The 22,460-nt window shown below is 39.5% G+C and overlaps 1 protein-coding gene across 6 annotated transcripts in view; it reads right to left on the bottom strand.

Annotated features, from left to right (window-relative positions):
• LRP1B (LDL receptor related protein 1B) overlaps positions 1-22,460 on the bottom strand; it is a 2,172,167-nt gene that overhangs the window by 410,429 nt on the left and 1,739,278 nt on the right. For all 6 annotated transcript variants that reach the window (XM_073634235.1, XM_073634238.1, XM_073634240.1 and 3 more), the window contains exons 44-46: positions 11,373-11,565; positions 3,918-4,043; positions 658-786 (exon numbers count right to left, since the gene is read on the bottom strand). In XM_073634235.1, the coding sequence (XP_073490336.1) occupies positions 658-786; positions 3,918-4,043; positions 11,373-11,565 (448 nt within the window). The remainder of the gene's footprint in view (positions 1-657; positions 787-3,917; positions 4,044-11,372; positions 11,566-22,460) is intronic.

Below are 22,460 nucleotides of genomic sequence, written 5' to 3'. Positions count from 1 at the left end.
GTGCTGTCCACTGTGTTACACTCACTGTGGAACCTAAGGGGTTAATCCTCTGCATTGTGTAAAAAGGCTGTTTGATCCTGTCTTCTTTGATTCCCCCCCCCCCCCCGTCTTCCACAGTACCCAATCCACCTGCTGGACAGAGCCTTGGAGGCACTCAGCACATGCTCAGTTTAGTGTGTATTTCTAGGAAGTTTTTTTATTTTTATTTTTTGGGAGGGTGCATGTGATCAGCATAGAGCCAATCAGCACTGTCCAGACAGAGGGTCCTGGGTCCTGCACCCTCATAGGATAATCAGAGTAGAATGAAAACTACACCCCTGTGTGTCAATGGATACATAGAGTCGGCTCAGGAGTAAGCCTGCACAAGTGCCCTCGTAGCAAGCTATGGTGGGCACTCGGTAGTGGGGAGGAGCCAGGACTGCTGGAAGGGGATGTGAGAAGAGGAGGATTGGGGCTGCTCTGTGAAAAAACAATGCACAGAGCAGGCAAGTATGATATGTAATTGTAAAAAAAATATGCATTTACAATAACTTTAAGAGGGGAATTGCACTGTAAAACACTAGCAAATCATTAGAGAGGCTAAAGCAAGGTATTATACATTAACTACATTCCGTCTTCTTCATCATTCATCATCATGAGAGTTCTTCTTTAACTTACCACAGTATAATTGCTTTTCATCTGATCTGTCTTTGCAGTGAATTACACCATCACAGGTCAGCTGATAATCAATGCATTCCCCATTCCCACACTCAAACTCGAAAAAAGAGTTACAGGAAGAATTTCTGGCTAAAAAAAGTAAAAATGAGAAATAAATAATAAGGTTAATGGAAATAAATTACATTTCCTTAAAACACATATAAAATATTTTGAAAGACCACACATAATGGATATAAAACAGTGACGTCTCTTTTTCATAAAGTTTCTCTTGTGTCTAAAGCCCAACTTTTCCTATAAACAGGACAACTCTACTTGCAAAAAGTTCCTATTATAACAAAAGTGAGGCAGGAAGGGCAAGCAGCCGGTCCTAGCACTTGCTGTATGTATGTATGTCGGATTTGTAATCATCTAATGTTTGTTGGCCACATTGACTGCAGTTGTACAACATCAAACTGGTCTCAAATATTATAAATCAGAACTGTAACCACCATTATGCAGTATAGGGAATTAACTGATCAGTTACATATAGGGTTGCCACCTTTTTTTCAAACCAAACCTGAACACTTTAGTGGAACATGGCCATTTTTTACATTTTTTTATTCATAGTATACACTATAGGATTAAAAAAGACCTGGGACACCTTTGGGTGCCCCTAGGAGAGTAGTAACTATATGCGCTGCTGTGAACAGTGGGTGTGGCCAAACTGCTCTTGCTGACATCATCGCCCTGCCCCTCAGTGATGCCGAACCAGCCCGCAGGTCCCGAATAGCAAAAGACTTGTGTGTGCCTATTTCGATAACTTGGGGAGCCACAGCCCGGTCTGACTAATGTGTCCGGGTTTCGGGCAGGCTGAAACCCGGGCATATGTTTCAAAACCTGGACTGTTCAAAGGAATCCCGGACAAGAGCCCAAAAAAAATTAAGTACAGCTCTGTATATTTCATACATGCATATTTTTCCATATTTTATCCCTCTAAAGACCCTGCCAGTAAAAAAAAACATTGATCTTCCAGAAATGCACTCAGCTCCCAATTTCCTCTTAACACCATGGTCTTGATTTACTAAAATTGGGGAGTGCAAAATCTGGTTGCAGCTCTGCAAAGAAACCAATCAGTTTCTATTTTTTTTTTTTTTTTTTTATGAAAGCTTAATAGAACAAGCTGAAGTTAGAAATTGATTGGCTACCATGCACAGCTGCACCAGATTTTGCACTTTCCAGTTTAAGTACATCAATCCTCATGGGTCTATTTATAAATCATTTGCTGGATGAATTCGAATGCATGAATGCTTCCCATATTTTCTGTAATAGATTAATTCCCGATTGTCAGCTCCATCTAACGGCCAAAGGACAGCATAGTTTTCTGAACTACTATATTGCATTTTTGCCACTAGACTAGCATTTTCATAGGAGCATAGTTCATATGAAATTATGTATTATTTCTCATAGCAGCATAGTTCATAGGAATTAATCTATTACAGAAATTAGAAGTGTGCACAGGACAGATCTGAATTTCTAATGTGATATTTTTTTTTTTTGCACTTATTGAATCGCTGTGACAAAATACTTTTCCAAAGAACCACATTTTTTATTTAGAAGTTTATTGCTAAGGTTTATATACCCTTTAATTACTTAGTTAGGTAAGCCCTAATGGTACAAAGAGATTGTACAATTACAATAAAATGGGGTTAATTTCAGCAGGGGCAGGTCCATAAGGGGCGTAGGGGCGCTGCTCTCCTAATCTCTATGCGCTGGCCCCTAATCTCCATGTGGGGCGCCGGACACATAGATTTCCAGTGATGTCTTTGTTTTTAAGCACGTGATTAGAGCCTGAGGTTCTAATTGGCTTCAAAAAGGGAGGGCCCGGGGTGCAGAGCACTGTGCCCTGAGACCACCCACTTGTGACATTAGCAAATCAATATTCACTATTGTCTTCCTGCTTCTCCTGCCAGCCAATCAGGACAGGAAGCAGCTCCTAAGGCCGGATTTGCCGGGAGGAGAAGCGGCCGGATAGGCCAGGAGGAGAAGCCTCCCGCAACCTGACTGGGGTAAGTGCAGGGCTGGCGGGCAGGATGGAGGGTTTGTTTGCCGCCCCCCCCAAAATATGGAGCACCAGCCGCCACTGGTTAATTTACTAAAAGAAAATAGGGGTTGCTTTACTAAAGTAAAAAAGACAGTTTACTCTGCAAGTGCAGTTGCTCCAAAGCTTAGAAAATGAATAGAAGCTCTGCTGACTTCCATTATCCAATCATCTGCAAGGAAAAATGCTGTTTGTTATTTTTTTTTATTTTCCTTGCACGTATTTTGGGTATTCTTTACAAAGTGAAGCTTTACCTCATTTACTAAGCTCTGAAGCAACTGCACTTGCAAAGCCCATGGTCTATTTGTCTTTACTAAATCAACCCCATAAACTGTTTACTTTGCAAGGGAATTTGCTCCAGAGCTTAGTGAATGAGGTTAAGCTCTGCTGACTTCCATCATCCAATCATGTAAAAGTATTTTTTTTTCCTTGCTCATGTGTGTTCTTTAAAAAGTGAAATTTCACCACATTCCCTGAGCTCTGGGGAAAATTTGCTTTAAAAGTGCAACTTTTTGCCCTTGCAAAGTGAACAGCCTATTTTCCTTTAGTAAATCAACCCCAATGTGTGTGGTCTGTATAAAGGAATAGGTTTACAAAATAGGCACCAGAATGTGTGTTGCATTGACCATCAATCATGTGTCAGCTATTTATTTCTCTAGTGTAGGTAAGAATATGTGAACTAGGATATGATTGATTTTTCTGAGCAGCACCTTCCTTTTCCTTCCTCCTTGAAAGAGAGACATGAACAATGAAAAGGTGACAAGGCTTCTTTCTTTCCCATGCTCAACTAATTAATTAATAAAATAACTAAATAAATAACTAGCAAAATAAATAAATAAAGAAAATACACATCAAACGATGTTGCTGTTGGAGAATGACCCTACCTTCCAGTGTGGTAGAACCAAAATCCCAAATGTTGGGCTTTCAGCCCCCAACATAACTGTGCACCAAACATAATTATAACACCAATACGATTCCAAAATTCCACTTTTTTTTCCCCCCTGCCTGCCTTGTTGCTTTATTTTTCTGTTTTTGCAATCAACAGCAGCAAATGTAAATGACAGCTGTATCACATATAGTATGCATGGAGATGTCAAAGATATGACATGAAATATTAATATTGCATTGCACTTTGTGTTGTTTACAATGTTACTTTTTTCGCAGTGTAGAATATATTACTTACTCACACATCTGTTGTCATCTAATAATATTCGGTCTCCTCTGCAGGAACAGTTGACATGACCATCGGGAGTAAGAAGGCATAGGTCATGGCAGCCTCCGTTCATGTAGGAACAAGGTGACAGCTCACCTTTATTAAAAGAGAAAAGACTGTATGTTTAATAAAGCAGGCAACGTCTATAAATATTTTTTACTGTAAAAAAGCAGCAGATACAGAATACCTGTCAGCCATTTTGAACCCCCCCAAAAAAATGCAGTGCACCACCAGATTAACATTATCTGTGTTAGCTAGAAAAACTGCTTCTGCTCCGGATTTCACATTGTTTCTAAAGCCGCGTACACACGAGCGGAATGTCCGACAGAAGTCAGGTCAAGTCAGACGGAAGCTTTTCATCGTATATTCCGATCGTGTGTAGGCCTCATCGGACTTTTTTTTTCTAAAATTTTCACAGACCTAGAAATAGAACATGTTCTAAATATTTCCGACGGAACCAATTCCTATCAGGAAAACCGCTCGTCTGTATGCTGTTCCGACGGACCAAAAACCACGCATGCTCTGAAGCAAGTACGAGACGGAAGCTATTGGCTACTGGCTATTGAACTTCCTTTTTTCTAGTCCCGTCGTATGTGCTGTATGTCACCACGTTCTGGACGGTCGGACTTTGGTCGGACTTTGGGTTGACCGTGTGTAGGCAAGATCGTTTGAATGAAATTCCATCTGAGTTTCGTCGGAGAAACCTTCGGAGTTTATTCCGACGGCAAAACCGGTCATGTGTACGTGGCATAAGGCTGTTGCCAGGGCATCCTTAGCTTGACTGCCAGTGCCACCTGGTCCTACCCTTATTTTATAATATTACTGGTAGAATTTTTATAGGAAGTGACTAGGGGCTGTTTTTTTTTTGGTTCCACCACCACCATCTTGGTGGGCAGTTCGGCTAAGAACTTCCCAAACCATTCAGCACAATTTTGCATCATTTACTGCTCTACAATACGCACCTTTTTGAACCCTGGTTGAGATTTTCATTGACTTCGCTTGGGCTTCCGGCTTGGAAACTCTGGATTTCTGAGGCTCATATTTATTTTTTTAAATGTGGCTGAACTACAGCTGTCTAAACCTTTCAGGGTACATACGATTTAAAATCTAGTGTGAATTTTTAGGCAGGATAAGAGGTAATACTCAAATGTGATAGAGTAAAAAGTACAAAAGCTTTATTTGCATACAATAAAAAATGACCAAAAAGTCATATCGGTCACAGTCAATAAAAAGTGCTTGGCATAGTAGTGTACAATACTTGAGCAGACACTCTACTACTCTTGGTACTGGAGAACCAGACCTGCCTTTAGTAGTGTATGGCCAGAACCTTTGAGGTGTTCACAGGATTTCCCAACGCGTTTCAGAGCTATGTTTATTCCTTCTTCAGGGAAGGAGGAGGGTGCACAGGTCTATAATATAATTACAATATTGTAAGTATATACATAATTAATATCAGAATAATAAGTAGATTACATTGAGGCTAATACTCATCTTGTACTCACATTGTATCATCCTAAAAAAGCATACATTTGGTGAGATCCACAGGGATGTGTCATACCGCCTCCCACCGGCCCAAGGGAAAAAGGGGAGAATAGTCCGACCACTGATGTAAGTCTGTAGGTAAGTATAAATGTACTGGTAAGCCTAGGTTTAGGCTTGGCTCAGTCAAGTATTGTACACTACTATGCCAAGCGCTTTTTTTTGATTATGTGACCGATATGACTTTTTGGTAATTTTTTATTGTTGTATGCAAATAAAGCTTTTGTGCTTATTACTCTATAATACACATTTGTGTATCACCTCTTATTCTGCCTAAAAAGTCCTGCTGGGGTTCAAATCGTGTGCATCTATGTATTCATAGGGATGTTGGAAGGATCTGATGTTTATAAGCAGCACCTAACTGGCCACCATTTTAACTTAAACTATTCAGAGGAACAAAATGCGCCAACACTGGCACCGAGCTGGGTTGATAGGAAGGAGTTTAGGAGATGTGCTTTCCTGGAACTAGAAGTTAAGAGTTGATACCCGGTTCTAGATTGTCTAAACCTCAACCTGTGACCCGAGGGCCACATTTGTGTTCTTCTTAGTGGCTGTGTGGCCCTCGGGCTCCAGCAGACAGGACAAGGAATGATTGATTTGCAAAGAGATTGTAATGATCATTTGCTCCCCACTCCTTTGTTCTGCTCCTTCTGAATGTGCAGGTTACCTGCCTGTCATGGTGATTCATGAGCTTTGAAGTGATTTGGTTTATTTTATTATTTTTTTTAATAATAAACATGTCATACTTACCTCCTCTGTACAATGGTTTTGCACAAAGCAGCCCTGATCCTCCTCTTCTTGGGTCCTGCGCCGGTGCTCCTGGCTCCTCTATACCACCAAGTGTCCAACATTGCAGGCCGCTTGCTTTGGGGGCACTTGTGAGGGATTCGTTCTCGAGCCCCACTCTGTGTGTCCATAGACACACAGAGTGCAGCTTAGCTCCATCCCTAATACCCCCTCATTGGCTGTGATGGTTCCCACTGCTGTCTATGAGCCTATTAGGAGGGAGAGAGCCAAGAGAGATGCTGCTCTTGTGCACATCGCTGTATCAAGATTGGGCTCAGGTAAGTATAGGAGGATCGACTGGACTCAGAAGGTTTTTCACCTTAATGGAGAGAATGCATTAAGGTAAAAAACAATGAGCCTTTAAAACCACTTTAAATAAGTTTTTTAAACATTTTCTGAAGGTGATTTAATCACTTACTAAGTATTCAGCATTTTCTTTATCTTTTCTTCCCTGCTATGCTCCAGTTTAACCCCTTCAAGCGTGGGCAAATATGTGACCCCACTGCACTGAGCTTTTGTGTGGGGCCACATATTTGCATATCTCCCGATTCTGGGTCACCTGATTGCAGTGATAGCCTCTGATTGGCTTTTACAGTGATCAGTCACTGTGAAGCCTGTCCCCCCTGTTTTCTCTCTCTGTGAATTGAGAAGAGAGATACAACATCTCTCTCTCTTCTTGCAGAGAAGAGTGTGTAAAAACAAAGAACAAAACCAAAAAAAAAACAAAAATTCAATAATACAAATACAATAAGGGTTAGTGTTTGGGTCAAGATCAGGATCAAAGAACAGGGTCAGTATTTTTTTTTGGACAGTTTTTTCAATTAGTATCAGTGTCAGTTATTATCCGTGTGTTTTAGGTGGGATAAAAAAAAGCAAAGTGCGCACTATTGTTTCGGGACTGTACTATGGGTACAAACAACAACTAATATACACATATGTGGAATTTGCTGCGATTGGCAGGAACAGGTTATGGTAGTAGCAAGAAATATACAGCTATATTTTTTTAAACTATTTTGGGCCAGTTTTCCTTTGATAATAATAAAAAAAACTCAGGAGATATCTATTACCATTTACCACCAAATGAAAGCCCAATTTTCCTGAAAAAAAAACAAGTTATAATTCACCTAGATGCACAAAGTAGTTGGGATGATATTTACGATTTTACTAACACACGTCAAAGTTGCAAAATTGTGCTTAGGCATTAAGATTTGTTTACCCTTAGGCACAAAGGTTCATAGCCTAGGGTGGCAATGAACTCCCCTTCTTCTCCCTCCTTCCTCCACCAGCTAACAGACGGACTGGAGACTGCACTGTCCACTTATAACTCTTTCCTATAAACACCAGGGGTTCAAGGAAGCCCCACTGAAAGAGCAGGAGCCAACAGCATTGAAATTTGTAAACTGTAAGCCCTGGGGGTAAGACTTTTAGCACATAATTTACTTGGGAATGCTTATTTTATAATGCTAAATGTGTTAAGCTAAAAAACGTTGAGGGATTAATGCTACTTTAATACCTGCCAAGTTTGAACACCAATGCAGATCAGGAAAGTCACAGTATACAGTCCTTGTGTGCATTTTTGTTCCAAGTCAATTATTGCAACAAGAGGGTCGGCATGAGAGCCAAAGAACTAGCTTCTAAAATGAAAGCTCAGCGATGACAGCTTCCATTTTTTATCATAATGTTTCTTATAGTCTTTTGTACAAATAAAAAGATCGGCTTTTTAACTGTAGACTATTTACTTATCTTTCTCGCCGCCCAGAAACTCCCAAATAGATTTATATGTCTATACCCGTTCTTGGAATATCATGATAGGTGTACTTTAATCTTCAAATGACTAAAGCATAAAACGTTTTCTAATTTGTACATATATTAGACTCGCTAAGGTCCTTACTAAAGCTGGATACACACTATATGACTTTTGTTGTTTGATTTCCTTTAGATTTACCTTCAACTATGTAGTGTAAGGGTCGTACTGATTGCATACACATTGAAAGTGTTTAGATTTGACCTCATATTATATGGTTTTGGTAAATCTAAAGGAAAAAATCTAAAGAAAATTGTATAGTGTGTATCCAGCTTATGACAAATGCAAATTAATTGATCAACGTGTAACAAAATCCAGAGATAGTATAGTATAGTATTACACATAACAGTTTATGAATACAGGCTAGGATGTTTAATAGTTATTGCTTATAACCAATTAATGTGAAAAATAATAGCCTTTTGGATAGTGAAATGTGGGAAGAGGAACTAAAGCCAACACAAAGAAATAAAGTTTCAAAGTTAATCTGTAAATTCTTTTGAAGATATAAATATTCAAGGGAGGAAACTACGCTGATTCATATGCTGAAAACCACAAAAATTTAACAAATATGAATATGAATATATTACCATAAATGCATAAATATAAATATGTTCATACTGTATAAGCATACTAAAATAATTAGAAGGTCTTCCAGTGATACAATGCAAACCTGCAGTTGTCTGAGAAAAATAAAAATAAAATAAAAAATTGGGTAACAGAAACTGAATAAAAATGAAAGATCATGGATGCTCAGCTTATAGAATGCTCAGGTCTAAAGACTTCTACACTGCTTGGGTCCTAAATCTCCAATCTCTGGTTCAAACTCAAAGCACACCCTTTACATTAAAAACATATACTGCAACTGGTCTATTGGAAATGATCTGTGGGACTTGTCTTAAAATGTAACTCTAGGTAAAAACTTCTATTCAATTTTTGTATAGAGTAGCAAAGACTTAAACCCTCTTTCAAGTATTTGTTGGTGTCTGTGCCCTCATTGGGGAGATTCACCCCTCTATTTGTGCTGTTGACCATTGTCACCAATAAATAAAGGGGACATCTAAAATTTTTGAGTTGTCCCAAGAACAAGATGTAGATGGAATTCTTTCCATGGGGACACCTGTTTTTGGGACAACCTATCAGCTCCTCCCCCACAGTTATTGCCTTTTGTATGACATAACCCTCCCTTTTAGATTGTAAGCTTTAACGAGTAGGGCCCTCTAATTCCTCCTGTATTGAATTGCATTGTAACTGTGCTGTCTGCCCCCATCTTGCTATATAAATCCTGTATAATAATAACTGTCTAAGAGGGGAATTGCTCACATTGGGAGATTTTATACAAACAAAAATCCAAAATCAATACATCTTGTCTTTACATACACTTTAAGTTTTCTATAGATGATTTACCCACATTGCAATGCATTGTTTTTTTTTCTCAAAAAATTTTATTTGAAGAATGGAATGAAAACATACAAGGTATAGTATGATATAAATCAACAGAAAAGAGGAAATTAAAATAATAAAAATGATTTAAAAAAATTAAAAAAAGGGTTAATGATGTATACATTAATGCAAACAATGTTAGGAAGCTGTACTTTATGAATACAATACTTTACTTCATAATTTAAGAAATACCATAGTAAAAGATGTAATTTTACATTTTTATGTTACACACGTTAGGGTATTTTATCTCAAGTATGGCATATCTTGTGATTGTTAAGTATGTCTATTAGAAATTTCTAATTGATTGTGTTTAAAAATAAAGTCATATAATTAACAGATTTATCTAAGTGATCAGATAAGAGGGTTGGTAATAATACTTCTTAGTGAATAGCTACATTTCGTATCTTACAAGAATATGTTTGTACAGTACATTGATAAAATCGGGTCTCTATTAGTTTTTTGTATTCCTCGGTAGAGGTAAAGAGATACCAGGGTCTCCATAGTTTGTGAAATTGTGAGTTAGTTTCTTTTTCATTGCTATTGTTTCTTCCATATCGTAGCATAATGCTAACTGCAGATTAACTAAATCAGGTTATTTTGCTTTTCATTTTTTTTTTAAGTTTAGTGCTTCTCCTGGACTGTGGCTCCTAGCTCTTGAAGCCATCACATAAAGAGGCTGTCCTCTGGATGATTCAGGGAGACTTCACACCAGAATGCCCCTTTACTAGGGTTTAAAAAATATTCTTTGTTTTCTCAGCCCACAAAAAAAAAAAACGGTCATATTCAATTAGTCTTAACAAGCAGTAAGTGAGCTTTTAAACAAGCCATCATTGACCACAGTAGCTGCAGTCACTGCGGAGCAATTCATCCTGAATTTAGCAGGCTTGCAGGCAGCAAAGTCACTGCTGGGAGGGGAGGGGGGAGGGACAGAATTAGTTTATTTGCTAAAAGTGAAAATGCTTCTGCTATAAACATGAGATTGAATTACTCCATGGTGCCTGCAGCTACAGTGATAAGGGATAAGTGAGCTTGTTTTAAAGCTTATTTACTGTTTGTTGAGAATATGGCAATGTTTGGATGTCCAAAGCATGGACACTGTGGCACTATAAGCTGCAAAAAGACATTGGAACCTCTACTGGTAATTGCTTGGGCTATTGATAGGTAGTATTGGGATATTTCAAGCTGAGAATTTGGAAAAGCATTTCAAAGTGTCTGGCTTCTGGTGGCCATTAACCCAATTCTGTTTCTTTGCCCTAGGTCTAATTTCTGGCACAAGGTGAGTATTGTTCATCAGAACTTTCTCAGGCTGTTATTTTCCTATATAACTTTCTATTTAAATGCACATAGCGAGCTGTCACAAGTCACCTAATAGAATTTCTTGTATGTAGTTACCCAAAACTAAATCTTTAAACGTCTGCCTAAATTAGGAGCTGACAGTTTTCAGATAAGTCACTAAGTATTCTGGCATAACTCTAGCAGAAGTTTTACATTTACTTTGCATGGATTGAAGGGGTGTATTTCCTTCTATATTTTCATGGAATGTTCACATTTTATGTCTCATTGCCAGCCAGGGAAAATGAGGTGATACATTTACTAGTAGGCGTATTACAACATCATTTGCTGAATTCCGGGAGTCATCTCAGGAGCTTGGCAAGTCACTCTTTCTGTGTTACTAAGCAGGATGGCACCCATGCTGACGCAACTAAGGCACACAGCATTCCGCACACTAAATACATAATAAATGAGCTGAAGCATTTTTTTCCTTTGAAATATTATCTCTGCTATTAAAGCTGAATTCCAGCTTCCCAGATTATAAACATATTATACAAGTGACAAGAAACATTGTTTTTACTTACAGCTGTTGGTGTCATTGGCCACAGCAATAATCCCCATTGGCTGATGAGGGATGTCTGAGCGTAGAACCTTGGTATCCCCACCGGTGTACTTGTTGGATCGGAGAATGGCTCTTCTCACCCAGTCCGACCAAAATATATAGTTATCGTAGATTGCCATGCTTAGGAATGTTCCTGGTCCTGATCTGACAATGACCTGCACACAACATAGTTTAGCATTATCTAACACTGCAATATGAAGCACATTACAAATAAAGAGATTCTTTAGCATCATTCTGAACAAAAAATAAATGCAATCTTAGGTTTCTTGAAAGAACTGGGTCTGGGTTTAAAAGACAGACTGTTCCCTAAAGTGTTATTTCAGTTTTACAAAGTTGCTAGAAAGTTATATCACAAGTTGGCTACCTAAAATGGAACTGAACTCAAAAAGTGAAGATTTGCTTTCTTAAATGAAACACCTAGAAGTGTTACTGTGCCTGAGTAGTACTCTGAATGATTTACCTTTTGTCCTGAATTCCTCTTGAAAAATAACAGTTTGCTTCCTGTTACTGGGGGTTCCCTTCCCATGTCTTGAGCCTCAAAGCTTTGCATCTGTAGTGTGAGATCATCTAGGACAGGGGTCTCCAAACTATCTCCCTGCAGTTGTTCAGGAACTACAATTCCCATCATGCCTCGTCATGTCTGTGAATGTCAGAGTTTTTCAATGCCTCATGGGACGTGTAGTTCCGCCACAGCTGGAGGGCCGTAGTTTGGAGATCCCTGATCTAGGGCACTGCAGCCTCTAACTGCAAGTCTTAAAAAACTGTATTTGAGATTTGGAGCTGTGACTAGTCTGTGGCTCAATTTTTCTTGCTGAAGAAGAAGTTGTACCTGAAGACTTGCAGAGTAAGGCTGTCCCTGCTTTTGCTTCATTCACTCTATGGATTTATGTTTTCCCCACCTCTCCTGTTGCTTTGGGACCTTTGCTTAAAGTAATATTAAAGAAAAAAAAAAATCTTATACTTACCTGCTCTTTGCAAAGGTTTTGCACAGAGCAGCCCTGATCCTCAGGGCGGGTCCCCCGCTGGCGATCCAGGCTCCTTTTCTTCAATTGCCCCCATAGCAATAAGACACACAGAAAAGGGCTTGGCCCTGCCCCCGCTCTCCCCTTACTGGCTATGATAGACTGTCATTGGCTCCCGCTGCTGTCTCTCCCATGAGATCCATGAGAGCAGTCACTCATTTTCACATCACTGGATCGCGATCCGGTTTGGGTAAGTATTAGGGGGCACTGTGGGGGAAGCTGCATATTGAAGTTTTTTTACCTTGATGCATAAAATGCATGAAAGTAAAAAAAAAAACCTTCAAACTTTTGAACCACTTTAAGTCACTTTAATTTCACCTTCCCAACTGACTCCCATGCATTTTTTCTGAACTGTTTCTGACACCTATTTTTGACAAAGTTTCAGGAAATGATCTCCAATTGCCAGGAAACATTTCAGCGATATCTAAGAATCAGCAAATCTTTGGTGCAGTTGGAGGTAAAATCTCTTTATTCAATTCTGGCCATTTGTAGAGTCAATAATCAAGATATCATCAAACAGGCATGGGATACTGGGAACTGCTTTGGGGGACATGTACCAATGCAAAAATTACAAAAGTAACTTTCTTAACACAGAATTGTCAACTCTCCCTAAAAGCTCCAACACAGACAGACAATATGGCTGCTGTGAGCCCTTTCTTTTATAACAAGGGGACGTGTTTACCAATTCCTTCATATTTTTGACTCTTGTGACTCGTCCAGTTGACTTTGACCAGTCCTGGTGATTCTATGCAAAATTTTGTTAGCAGCGAACCCGAACCTCATCCCTAGTGATGCCCCCTTTGTAATTCTGAATAGTTTTAAATAGCAACTTTAGCTCACACATGGCTGTCAAAACCTGTGTGTAAGATCAGACATTCTTTAAATATTTTCACAGCAAGGTGAACTGCAAGCGAACACAATTTGCATGAAAAACCCATTTAGGCCATTTGCATAAGTAATGCTTAAGGATTTGCTAACTAATTAATTTATCATGTGTATAGGAATAAAATTCTTTGAAGTGCAGGCAATATTATTTGCCTTGTTTGTAAATTCAGAGCTGTGGGTATTGATTTTAGGAGTTAGTTATTAAGCTCTACAATCTCACCGTGCACCAGTTCCCTTTTCTTCCACTATGACATACAGGGAGCTTCTGAGAAATTTGTGGAACGGACACTTACAGAAAATGTTTGCTGAAAGTTAAGTCTTCAGATTTTCTTCTCTTGAGAAAAACTTTGTACATTTACTTGTAGAAAATATAGAGGGGCTTATATAGTATATTAAAGCTAAATTTACTGTACCTATTAAAGCCCAACTTCAGCCAATAACCTTTTTATGGGGTGGAAAAGGATTAAAACCTCTGTCTGGTTTTTGTCCTCATTCATGTTCCAATGGGTAGACCTACCTTTACTATCTAATTTTGGCTAGAAGTCCACATATTGAGTTTGCAGGGCTGAAAGTGTGCACTTATCTTAAACTGTATGTAATGTGCAATACACCATGTATTGTTCATTGCAGCCACACATGATAATACACAGATATACTGTATGTGAGTAACAGTGCAATGCCATTCATCCATTCATTCTAAATAGTACCGTAAATTCACATATACAGTAAGTATGTGTGTGTTGCATTGCCAAAAACTGTGTTTTTTTGGCAACGCAGGTTAACCAAGGCCGTTCCAGAACTCGAGCTGCTCCTGGCATTGTGAATAGCCCCATGCTAATTATTTGCCTTTCTGACATTTGAGTTCAATACAGACCCTAGTATTCTGTTTTCTCTATCCTTAAAGAAGGGGGGAACCTTATCTTGTCTTGTTGATTAAAAATACAATTTCATTCTGGCCTTCCGCAAGTAGTGTTAAGTTTATATTGTTTATGATTCTTCCATATATCCATAATGAGAAATAATCCCCTCTTTGCTTTGGGATTTTCTAGGCAATAATTCAATTGTGTTACAAAAAAAATCTTTATTGCTACAAACAAGCATTACAAGAATTTAAAAAGTAGAACTGTGGCTGTTAAGTCACTCATACAGTGACTTAAAAAAGTATTCATTCCCCTTGAAATTTTCCACATTTTGTCATGTTACAACCAAAAACGTAAATGTATATTATCAGGGTTTTATGTGATATACCAACACAAAGTGGCACATAATTGTGAAGTGGAAGGAAAATGATAAATGGTTTTCAAATTATTTTACAAAAAAAATCTGAAAAGTGTGGCGTGTATTTGTATTCAGTCCCCTTTACTCTCATACCCCTAAATAAAATCTAGTGGAACCAATTGCCTTCAGAAGTTACCCTATTAGTAAATAGAGTCCACCTGTGTGTAATTTAATATCAGTATAAATACAGATGTTCTGTGAAGCCCTCAGAGGTTTGTTAGAGAACCTTAGTGAACAGACAGCATCATGAAGGTCAAGGAACACACCAGACAGGTTAATGATAAAGTTGTGGAGAAGTTTAAAGCAGGGTTAGGTTGTAAAAAATATCCCAAGCTTTGAACATCTCATGGAGCACTGTTCAATCCATCATCTGAAAATGGAAAGATTATGGCACAACTGCAAACCTACCAAGACATGGCCGTCCACCTAAACTGACAGGCAAGGAGAGCATTAATCAGAGAAGCAGCCAAGAGGCCCATGGTAACTTTGGAGGAGCTGCAGAAATATGCAGCTCAGGTGGGAGAATCTATCCACAGGACAACTATTAGTCATGCACTCCACAAATCTGGCCTTTATGGAGGAGTGGCAAGAAGAAAGCCATTGTTGAAAGAAAGCCAAAAGAAGTCCTGTTTGCAGTTTGCGAGAAGCCATGTGAGGGACACGGCAAACGTTGAAGAAGGTGCTGTGGTCAGATGAGACCAAAATTTTACTTTTTGGCCTAAAAGCAAAACACTATGTGTGGTGGAAAACTAACACCTCACATCACCCTGAACACACCATCCCCACCGTGAAACATGGTGGTGGCAGCATCATGTTGTGGGGATGCTTTTCTTCAGCAGGGACAGGATAGCTGGTCAGAGTTGATGGGAAGATGGATGGAGCCAAATACAGGGCAATCTTAAAAGAGGCCACGGATTCAATGAGGATATCATGCTAAATACATACAGATGGAACAATACGTGTACAAGATCCCAGTAATCAAAGAAACATCTCAGGTTAAGCTGTAAAGATGTTCATAAGTCCCTAAAATAATAGACTGGCTACTGTAGCTAATCTTTAGGCGGAATGGTCTGGAGATGAGTAACCAAAAAGATGTACTGCTCATAGGTTTCAATGAGCTCTTGTGTCTGCAAAACATCCCAGAGTTTACACCTGCTGAGTGGAGACCATTTGGAGAAATAGGAGAGACCCCCTGGATCCTCTTTATACTATTTATTTACGATTTTGACCCATTCATTTATCTGGGGAGCCTTCGAGAATCCTGCAGACTACAGCTCTGGGGTCTCCTCTGCACTACATGGATACATGTGTTTTTTGGATAGTAAGAAAACAATAAATTGACATTCTTACCTTGTTTGTTGCCCAAGCAGGCCTTCAATTTTTCTGTGCAACTGGTCCCCAAAGCTGCTGCCTAGACAGTCACAGCTCTCATCACATCAGCTCTTGAAGATGTCATTGTGTACAATGCAGGACCAGCAGTTCCTCAATGTACACGAGAATGTCAAGGACCTGCCCACATCCCAGAAATCTAGGACAATGGAGGAGAGCACCAGCTGCTTGGGTAGTGAGGAATAAGCTATAAATATTTGTACTTATTGTATTTGTACTTATTCCTTTCTCCTCATTTAACCTCATTTAACCCATGCATTGTCGGCAGGGGTTGGGGGCTGCATGGGTAAATATAAAATGTTAGTAAATCCACAACCCTAAAATCAGTCTGTATATGCAATAAAGCATGCTTGTTATATCACTGCGGAACCTAAGATTTTAATCCTCTGCATTGCGTAAAAAGGCTGTTTGATCCTGTCTTCTCTGATCCTCCCATTCTTTTTCTGTTCCCAATTCATCTGCTGATAGCACAGAGCCCAAGAAACACTCGGCACATGCTCAGTTTGGTGTGTATTGCTAGAGAGTGTTTTTTGGAATGGTGTATGTGATCAGCACAGGTCAATCAGCACTGTCCAGACAGAGGGTCAGGGGTCCTGCAGCCTCATAGGACAGTCAGATGAGAATGAAAACTCCTTCTACAAGCTTTAACCAGACACTGATAGAAATCACAAGACTTCTATATACTGCTGATGAGAAAAGAAATTTAGCAGTTTATATTTCCTAAAATAATTGCATTTCCATGTTCTGCGTACTGTGGGAGACCAGATATAGTGAATACAGGGTCCTGGGTTTACTAACACTTTAAGAGAAGCCCAGAGTTGGGCTTTTAGGATGTTAGGTTTAGAAAGAGCTTGTGAAAAAAAAAAAAAGGATATTGTGGTTTGTGGTCTCTCTTGGTGACGCCCTTGGTGAGAGGGGTAGTAGTAAGTTCTCCCATCAGTGAATACAAATAACGCAGTACATAAACCTGAGGTCTGAACTCTTCCCCCACTCTAAAAAATAAAAAATGTTCCTTTCATAATTGAGGAAGTAAGTTTTGTTGCCAATTGTAAATACATTCCAGTTCTCATTATTCTAGCAATGGAAAGGCAATGGTTGCTTGCTATGGACAACAAACATCTTTTGCATCCAAGCACCAATCAGATCCTGTAATATTTACCTACCTACAGCGGCCTTCAGCTTTTAAATGATGCACTTCATTATTTACTTCTTACCCAAACACATAAAACTATGATTTAACAAGCGCAAACTACTTTCATAACACGTCTTGAATCCAAGTTTAGCATTTTTATTAAAGCACAGTGCGATCACCGAAGCAGAATGTTTCAAAATTACTGGAGGTCAAAATCCAGATAACGCTTTTAGCATGTGAAAAGGAGTTTCTTTAACCAAATAAAATACAGAGTTGTCTAGTTCTCATTCGAGGCAAAATACATATTTTATACAGAAGTAACTGTGAAACTCTAATGCACAGCATACTGTATAATAAAGGGCTCTTATTAGCATTCATCAAAACACACTTAGGTTCACTTTTTGCAAACCTACATTTATGAAGACAAAAAAAAAGACCAATATATTTCATTTATGAAATGAAAGTTCTCTGCCAAATGTAGTTAAATGTCTGACTAAACAAACTTCACAGAGGTTTAAATGGGGTGACTGATGAGCGAAGAATGAAGTGCAAATGCATTAGAAAAGAGTCCATTTACTGACATACATGATGGTACATGCTTCAAGAGTTCATGCTCTTCTCTGCCGAATAATTTTGACCAACAGGGAACCTGAGAATCAGACTCTTTCTGAGACTGTGATTCCTAACTCAAGTTCAGATTTTAAATAATTCAGCAGTAGGGCACTGAACAGAACCAAAGACTAACACAGGGAGTTAAGACTAAGGCACATCAGCAATTCTATTGTTGGTGGCAACTTACCAAAGACAGGATCACTACCCAGAGCAAATAAAATGCTCATCTACTTTCAGGCTTCCCTACATTGTTGTCTGGATGAGCAAGCCATCACTCATTACTGACAAAAACAAAATAATGACAGTTCGTGTATCTAGCCATTCAGGGAGCGATGAGTGAAAGTATTTTCTCTCCAACTCCTTACAGTCCATTTTTCAATGGCAAGACAAGTTCTAGCAAAGGCCTGCCGGTCTTCCACCCTCTTAATATCACAGGTGAAGAATAAAATGACTTGGTATCTCCTGAATGAAAATATGTTTGTGATGCTCAAGGATAAATTACATAGATTTGAACAGGTCTGGAACAACTGGATTGAACATTACATACCTAAGACTAAGGACGTTGACCATTCTCCCTTGACCATCTGAGCAGCCTATGTCTGCGCCTTATGATAAAGAGCAGCCTATGTCTGCACCCTATGTTGGAGAGCAGTCTATGTCCATGCCCTATGTTAAAGAGCAGCCTATGACCACGCCCTATGTTAAAGAGCAGCCTATGTCCACGCCCTATGTTAAAGAGCAGCCTATGTCCACGCCCTATGTTAAAGAGCAGCCTATGACCACGCCCTATGTTAAAGAGCAGTCTATGTCCACGTCCTATGTTAAAGACCAGCCTATGTCCACACCCTATGTTAAAGAGCAGCCTACGACCACGCCCTATGTTAAAGAGCAGCCTATAACCACGCCCTATGTTAAAGAGCAGTCTATGTCCACACCTTATGTTAAAGAACAGCCTATGTCCATGCCCTATGTTAAAGAACAGCCTATGTTCACACTCTATGTTAAAGAGCAGCCTATGTCCAAGCCCTATGTTAAAGAGCAGCCTATGACCTCGCCCTATGTTAAAGAGCAGCCTATGTCCATGCCCTATTTTAAAGAACAGCCTATGTTCACGCCCTGTTAAAGAGCAGCCTATGTCCACACCCTATGTTGAAAAACAGGCTATACCCATGCAAAACAAACATGTTATACTTACCTTCTCTGTGGTTTTTGCACAGAGTAGCCCCGACCCTCCTCATCTTGGCCACCAGTCTCTGCCCCCACCTCCGCAGAGTGCCCCCATAGGAAGCTGCTTTCCATGGGGGCACTTGTGCTGGGTCTCTCCCGAGCCCTGCTGTCGGCGTCTATTGACACAGACAGCGGGGTTTGGCCAAGCCCACCACTCCCTCATCATATAATTTGATTGACAGCAGCAGGAGCCAATGGCTCCCGGCTATCTGTCTGCCAGTGAGGAGGCAGAGTGAGGAGAGAGCCCCTGCTCTTGGGCACAGTGCTGGATTGAAATCGAGCTCAGGTAATTATAAGGGGGGGGGCTGGGGAGATCCTAAACACAGAAGGTTATTTTAACTTAAAGTGTTACTAAACCTTGGACCCTCCCTTCACTATATTTGGTCTCGTACACAGAACATGGAAATGCAATTATTTTAATAAATATAAACTGCTAAATACATTTTCTCATCAGCAGTATATAGCAATCTTATATCACTGTCTGGTTAAAGATTGTAGGAGGAGTTTTATGACTGTGCTATGAGACTGCAAGACCTCTGACTGTCTGGCACTAACGCCGCACAAAGCATATGAAGCAAAACTGAATGTTATCAGGCTATATTCTCCACAATTCAAACATGTGCATTGGGAAAACACTGCATTATGAACACTAGATGGAGCTAAGGAGCATACTTTTTTCCTATGATAGTCAGTGCCATCTAGTGGCCATAATGCAGTTTTTTCTGCATTTACAGATTCAAACTGCAGAGAATGTAGATTTTGTCCCATTTGCACAGAACGAATTAACATGCTGCTTCAATGGATGAACAGCTATGCAGATTTTTTTTTTTTATAGGTGCCCCTAAAGTACTTGCTTCCTTGACTTGCACTAAATTTTCCTCTTCAGAGCTCCTTTTAAAAGTTACCCCCTCACAAAAACTTGAGGATTTGCTATGTTGAAATGCATAAAGAATTCAGTTTTTTATAGTGTGAGGCTGAGGCAGTGGACGATTCCCAGGTTCTCGACATTAGACAGGTATATATTTATCCTATGAAGATATTATTCGGTTTAATTTAAGTTGAGTCGTGAAGCTTCAGCATGTTTTTGCCTGCCATATGGCAGAACAAAAAGGCGTTATGACAGTGCTCTCACAATGATATTCCCTAACACAATATTATGTATCTAGAAAATGTGTCAATCTGGCGTCATATTACTATTACTGGAGCCAAAAACTACACCTCAGAGGCTTTTCTAATAGGAAGATGAACTCCCGGCAGGTCTAAAAATGAATAGATAAATAAGAAAAAAAAAAAATTTAAATAAGAAGTAATTATTTTTTAAATATCTAGCATATAGTTGTGCTCAAAAGTTTGCATACCCTGGCAGAAATTGTGAAATTTTGGCAACAATATTGAAAATATGACTGATCATGACAAAAAACTGTCTTTTATTTAAAGCGGAGGTCCACCCTAAAATAAAAAATGACATTAAAATTCTACAAAAAATATATAAAAAAAATTTGAAAAAAAAATTATTTTTACCCACCAGAAACCCCTGTTGCTAGGCAGTCTTCCTAATCTGCCTCTTCCTATTCCGCGGCGCTGTTCTGTCACTTCCTCCTCTTCGGCGAGCTGCCCCGTTGTATTCTGGGACATGTGTGTATCCCAGAAAACAACAGGGCCATTCACAAAGCGCATCGCGACTCGCTCATGCGCAGTAGGAAAAGGGCAGTGAAGCCGCAAGGCTCCACTGCCTATTTCCCTTAGTTAGGATGGCGGCGCCGGAACCCAATCCGATGGACGGATCGGCCTCGGGGGGGGCGACATCGCTGGCCCGCTGGACAGGTAAGTGCCCTTATTAAAAGCCAGCAGCTACAGTGTTTGTAGTTGCTGACTTTTTGTTTTTTAAATGGCCGGACCTCTGCTTTAAGGATAGCAATCACATGAAGCCATTTATTATCACATTGTTTTTTGAATCCTTTTTAAATCATACTGATAACAGAAATCACCCAAATAGCCCTGATAAAAAGTTTACGTATCCTGGAATGTTTGGCCTTGGTACAGACACAGAAGGTGGCACACACAGGTAAAATGGCAACTAAAGGTTAATTTCCCACATTTGTGGCTTTTTAAATCACAATCAGTGTCTGTGTATAAATAGTCAATGAGTTTGTTAGCTCTCACTTGGATGCACTAAGCAGGCTAGACGCTGAGCCATGAGGAAGTAGAAAAGAACCATCAAAAGACCTGAGTGACAAGGTAATGAAACTTTACAAAGATAGAAAAGGATATAAAAAGATATCCAAAGCCTTGAATATGCCAGTCAGTACTGTTCAATTACTTAATAAGAAGTGGACAATTTGGGGATCTCTTGATACCAAGCCAAGGTCAGGTAGATCAAGAAAGATTTCAGCCACAACTGCCACAGGAACTGTTCGGGATACAAAGAGAAACCCACAGGTGACCTCAGGAGAAATACATGAAATGCTGCTCTGGAAAAAGATGTGTGGTTGTTTTTAAGGAGCTCAATACGATGATACTTGAACAAAAAAAGAGCTGCATGGTCAAGCTGCCAGAAAGAAGCCTTTATCGTACAAGTTCCACAAAAAAGCCTGGTTACAATATGTCCAACAACACCTTGACACGCCTCATTGACTTTTTTGTGGCATTGGCGCAGTAAAGGCTTCCTTCTGGCAGCTCAACCATGCAGCTGTTTTTTGTTCAAGTATCGTTGAATTGTGTTTCTTAAAAACAACCACACCGTCTTTTTGGAGAGCAGTATGTATTTCTCCTGCGGTTACCTGTGGGGTTTTTCTTTGTATCCTGAGCAATTCTCCCGCCAGTTATGGCTGCAATCTTTCTTGGTCTACCTGACCTTGGCTTGGTATCAAAAGAGCCCTCAATTTTCCACTTCTTAATAAGTGATTGAACAGTACTGACTGGCATATTCAAGGCTTTGGATATCTTTTTATGTCCCTTTTCACCTTTGTAAAGTTTCATGACCTTATTATGCAGGTCTTTTGACTGTTCTTAAATTAATCTTTAATTGCCATGTTAACCTGTGTGTGCCACCTTCTGTGTCTGTACCAAGGCCAAACATTCCAGGGTATGTCAACTTTTTTAGCAGGGCCATTTGGGTGATTTATTTTATCATCATGATTTAAAAAGGATCCAGAAAACTATGTGATAATAAATTGCTTCATGTGATTTCTATCCTTAAATAAAAGGCCGTTTTTTGGCATGATCAGTCATATTTTCAATATTAATGCCAAAATTTCACAATTTCTGCCAGAGCATGCAGACTTTTGAGCATGACCTGAACCTTTTTCTTATATTAGCTTCTTGCACAAAGGCACTTACACTAGTAGAGGGAGGGTGAATGCAGGCAGCCAATCTGGGCTCATTTGCTATACATTGTTCTGCCAATCCAACACAGGAAAAAATGTTTACAGAAGGAGGAGCTCAGGGTTGACTTTTCAAGTGTTCCTGCTGTTTCTTTCTCCTCCAATTATATGACTGGAGTTGA

This window comes from Aquarana catesbeiana, linkage group LG06 (genome assembly GCF_042186555.1).
Source record: "Aquarana catesbeiana isolate 2022-GZ linkage group LG06, ASM4218655v1, whole genome shotgun sequence".
In the NCBI taxonomy this organism is placed as follows: domain Eukaryota; kingdom Metazoa; phylum Chordata; class Amphibia; order Anura; family Ranidae; genus Aquarana; species Aquarana catesbeiana.
The sequence above is the reverse complement of the archived record's forward strand: the minus strand, read 5'-3'. Positions and strand labels throughout refer to the sequence as shown.